The sequence below is a fragment of the Otolemur garnettii genome, unplaced genomic scaffold (assembly GCF_000181295.1).
Source record: "Otolemur garnettii isolate 467f Iridium unplaced genomic scaffold, OtoGar3 scaffold00161, whole genome shotgun sequence".
Lineage (NCBI taxonomy): Eukaryota > Metazoa > Chordata > Mammalia > Primates > Galagidae > Otolemur > Otolemur garnettii.
The window spans coordinates 1,245,179-1,249,606 of NW_003852556.1; the positions used below are offsets into that span (position 1 = coordinate 1,245,179).

A 4,428-nucleotide genomic window follows, 5' to 3' on the forward strand; every position below is an offset into this window, starting at 1 on the left:
CCCCCCCGGCTCTCATAGCTTTCCTCTTTCTGTCAGGGATGATTTAAGTGTAGGTTAAAGTGATGATTGCTTCATTACAGCGGTGCTGTTTATCTTCAAAGTAGTTATTTGTTATGTATTTTAAATTAGAAAGGTTATATAAATTTAAAAGGTCTAAAATAGATCAGTGACTGCTTTAGTCATTTAAATCAATACCTGAGGATAAGACATTTTAGTTGAAAATAAATGTGGTGATGTCTGCTGTGGTCATGAAGATGTTGGCATTTATTCCTAATGCCCACTTAGACAGGCGAGTACACCTAATTGATACCATCTAGCCATTACCTAACAGGATCAAAGCCAGGATGGCTTTGACATCATTAAAATTTGTTTCCTTAAATGTTTATCCTTGGAAGTAGATATCTGTGAAGTAAAAAAAGAAAAAAATCATTTAACAATATATTTTTTTTTCTGATTTAAAAACATTTACAGTTTTAAACATTTTGATCACATAATAAACATAGGTAAAAATTAAAATTTATCAGTAATTCCATCATGAACATTGGCTTCTGTTATACCGTGTGTGTGTACCCATTCTTTTGACTGTGTATTTGTGTGTGCCTATCATGTCATGATTGTATTTTGTAACTTTTGTTATTTTTTTCCTTAAATAATGAATGTTATTTTATGCCATTCAATTTTTTATACACCACGGCTTCCTAAAATGATCCCTGAAACTCCTCCATAGCATGTAAACAGTGTGTGAGTGTAGTCACCTCTGAAGGTGATGGGGCCGGAGCTCCCGCGGGTACCATGTGCACACACACCTAACGTCCCACGCTTGCCCAGCGGGCCCAGGGTGTGTGTAGAAAGTTGGTCTTCTGTGTACTTGAGTTTCACAGCTTGTGAATACCTTATTTTCAATCTGCACATTTGCTTTAAAAAATTCTCAGGTAGTTACACCTGCACAGTTCAAACCCAGGTGGTTCTGGGATTAACTGGACACTATTTTTTCCAGGGAAGAAGTATACTTTCCATTGGATTCTGAGCAGAGTCTGTGATAGTTAAGAACAGACTTTATATTTAGTAACTACATGGCATACTAGAGCCGCCATAGTTGACCAGCTCTCTGCCCTGATCACCTTCTTAGGTCGACCTGATTTCCTTACACTAGACATGCCCCACATGTACATATCAGGGCCGTAGGTCAGCGACAGGCCCTTGGGTGGTCAACTCATAGAGCTTGTACTGTATTTTATAATGCATTTATATATTCCTTTGTTCTTAAGGTATTTGTTAGCTTGTGAAGTGTAATATATCCTGACCGAGAGTATTTTAATCCATTAATCCAAGGATACTATTTTGTCCAGCGTTTATTCCTTTGTATTCACAAATGAGACTGTTGCATAATATTTTTGGTGTTTATAAAAATCAGAGGTGCTAGTTTTGTACTTGTTTCTTAATTGAGGCATTCTGAATGTTTTTCTGTGCTCTAGAACAGTTTAAACAACATTAAGAATGATGTCTTTCTTTTAAAAAGTTAAACAGACCCTTGGCTTCAGCAGCCACATTTCATGTACCCACTTCTTCTGAAGAGCCTGTTCATTTAGGGTCTTCTCTCCCTTCCTGAGTTAGTTTTGGTTATTTACATTTTGCTAAGAAATCATTAGTTGTCTTTGCTATACATGGTAGAACCTCTGTAAGTTGACCACCCAAGCGACTGTAACAAACTGGTCACCACAAGGAGGTGGTCACCAGAAGGAGTAGGCCTGGTGCAGTGACGGGAACGTGGTAGGTGTCCAGTCTCTGACACTTAGAGTGTTCGAAGAGGTGGTCAGTGCAGGCAGGGGCCAATGGTAGAGGTTCTGTTGTACTTGTTAAAAATAATTTAAAACTTTTGTGTCTGTGGAAGTATCTTTTCAGGCAGGGTTGTATGTTGTTTACTTATTAATGATTTGGGATTTATGGAGAGGTCACTGAAGAGGAATGTGTGGCTGATGTGACAGGTGGATTTTGCATTCGGACTAGGGAGCTTGGCTCTACGCACCACCCTGCTTCTGATCTGATGTGCTGCTGAACTCTGAGGTCATGGCCTTGGTGCCGTTTCCCCATGAGAGGAAGTGGGGCCCCTGGATGAGCAGCCAACTCTAGTAGGTCTCTGAAGAGTCTGCAGGACTCAGGCAGCTCAAAGAGGCTCCCATCTCCCCAAACCTGGAGGTACGAAGGCCAGTGAGGATGATAGGTCTGCCTGTGGGAACACTCACTGTGCCCGAGTGATAATGACACAAAGACTGCCGGGCACCACTGGAAGGCGGTGGACGGGGTGCCACTAGAAACGAAAGTACAGGTCTGTTAGGGCATGACTGAAAAATGAGAATGGGTTCATTCTGGAGACAACAGCTGTTGGGTTTCTTGCCACTCCATGGCTCTCTGGACTGCTAAAGGGGAAGGTGAGCAGCAAGTGGCTGAGGAAGAAGATTCTGGGGGCACAGGTGTTCCCAGGGGAGCCTCACGGGGTCACTGCACACAGTACCAGTATGTGGTCGAGTGCGCGGATGGCAAACTGCTAGAACAACAGTCTGCTGAGGGATTCTCTGAGAACAGTACAGCAGAGTAGCACGTCTGTGTCCCACCTGGGGGCTCTGCAGAACAGGAGCAGGAAGAGCAGGCAGATTGGCAGAAGGAGACACAGCCACGTGCAAGGGAGGAAGGTTGGGGGGGGGGAATGGGAGCTGGGACAGCTGTGCGGTCTGCATTGTCACTGGCAGGAAGGGCTCCATGTGCACCAAGGAGTTAGAGACCCCACCCCCTGCAGAGGCTGTGATGGCCATGCTAAGTTTCTAAGATGACGTGTTTTTATTAAACTTTGCTTTTAAAATCTGGGAAATACACTATATTCTTTGAGTTAGAGATTTCTTTCCAAAATGTCTTATAAAACAGTTTTTATTATATAAATAATTGGACAGTACTCTGTGTATCTGGAGAACTTGATTTTCTGGAATAACTTACTCTTCAATGTTGCTATTAGCTAATTTTTGGCCATAGATATCACTTTTTAACACGTCAGTGCTTCTCTGCTTTCAGTTTTTTGTAGCATCGGACCCCACCGTTAAGACAGATCGACTGTGGCATGACAAGTATACTCTGAGGAAGTCCATGATTCCCTCCTTCATCACCATGGATCAGTCTAGGAAGGTTGGTGGGAGACGCTTTCCTGATTTTGATGCTCTGTTGTTGTGTGTGCTTGTATTATGTGACAAAGCTGATTTTCATTTAGAACTTTGTTGTATTTTAGGACTGTTAATGTTCTCAAGATGAAGCATGTGTTACTCAAATATATCAACATAATATATTTGTTAATATCTTCAGAGTTTTTATAATTCACTGAATACTGTAATAGATGCATTTAGTTTCTAATCAATGGCCAGTTTGTAGCTTATGAATATTTATAGCATGTGGACGATCATTTTAGTTTTACATAAAGGTAATCATAACGTGTTTTCTTTTTTAGGTTCTTTTGACAGGAAAGTCGATAAATTTTTTGCACCAGGTTTGCCATGATCAGACTCCCACTACAAAGATGATGGCCGTGACGAGGCCTGCGGAGTCACCCCAGGATGGTATGAAGTGGTGGTGGTGGGGCTAAGGGTGCCAAGATGATGGTGCTGCTGTGGTGATGGTGGTGATGATGTGATGATGGTGATGGTGATGTGATGTGACGATGTGATGATGGTGATGTGGTGATGAGGGCGGTGATGTGGTGATGACGGTGGTGATGTGATGATGATGATGGTGATGTGATGATGACGGTGGTGATGTGATAATGTGATAATGGTGATGTGATGTGATAATGGTGATGATGCTTTGACGATGATGTGATGATGGTGATGCGACGATGATGGTGGTGATGCGATGATGGTGGTGGTGATGCGATGATGGTGGTGGTGATGCGATGATGGTGATGTGATGATGACGGTGGTGATGCGATGATGACGGTGGTGGTGTGATGATGATGGTGGTGATGTCACGATGATGGTGGTGATGTGATGATGATGTTGGTGATGATGATGATGATGTTGGTGATGATGATGATGGTGATATGATGATGGTGGTGATGCAGTGATGATGATGGTGATATGATGATGATGGTGGTGATGTCACGATGATGGTGGTGATGCGATGATGATGGTGGTGATGTGATGATGATGTTGGTGATGATGATGATGATGTTGGTGATGATGATGGTGGTGATGTCACGATGATGGTGGTGATGCAGTGATGATGATGGTGATGCGATGATGACGGTGGTGGTGTGATGATGATGGTGGTGATGTCACGATGATGGTGGTGATGCGATGATGATGGTGGTGATGTGATGATGATGGTGGTGATGCAGTGATGATGATGGTGATGTGATGATGGTGGTGATGTGATGATGATGGTGGTGAT

The 4,428-nt window shown here is 42.8% G+C and overlaps 1 protein-coding gene across 2 annotated transcripts in view; it reads left to right on the forward strand.

The window, feature by feature from the left end:
- The window catches only part of TUBGCP3 (tubulin gamma complex associated protein 3), an 86,158-nt gene that overhangs the window by 47,053 nt on the left and 34,677 nt on the right, over positions 1–4,428 (forward strand). For both annotated transcript variants that reach the window (XM_012811527.2, XM_023519180.1), the window contains 2 exons: positions 3,064–3,174; positions 3,491–3,599. In XM_012811527.2, coding sequence (XP_012666981.1) covers positions 3,064–3,174; positions 3,491–3,599 — 220 coding nt within the window. The remainder of the gene's footprint in view (positions 1–3,063; positions 3,175–3,490; positions 3,600–4,428) is intronic.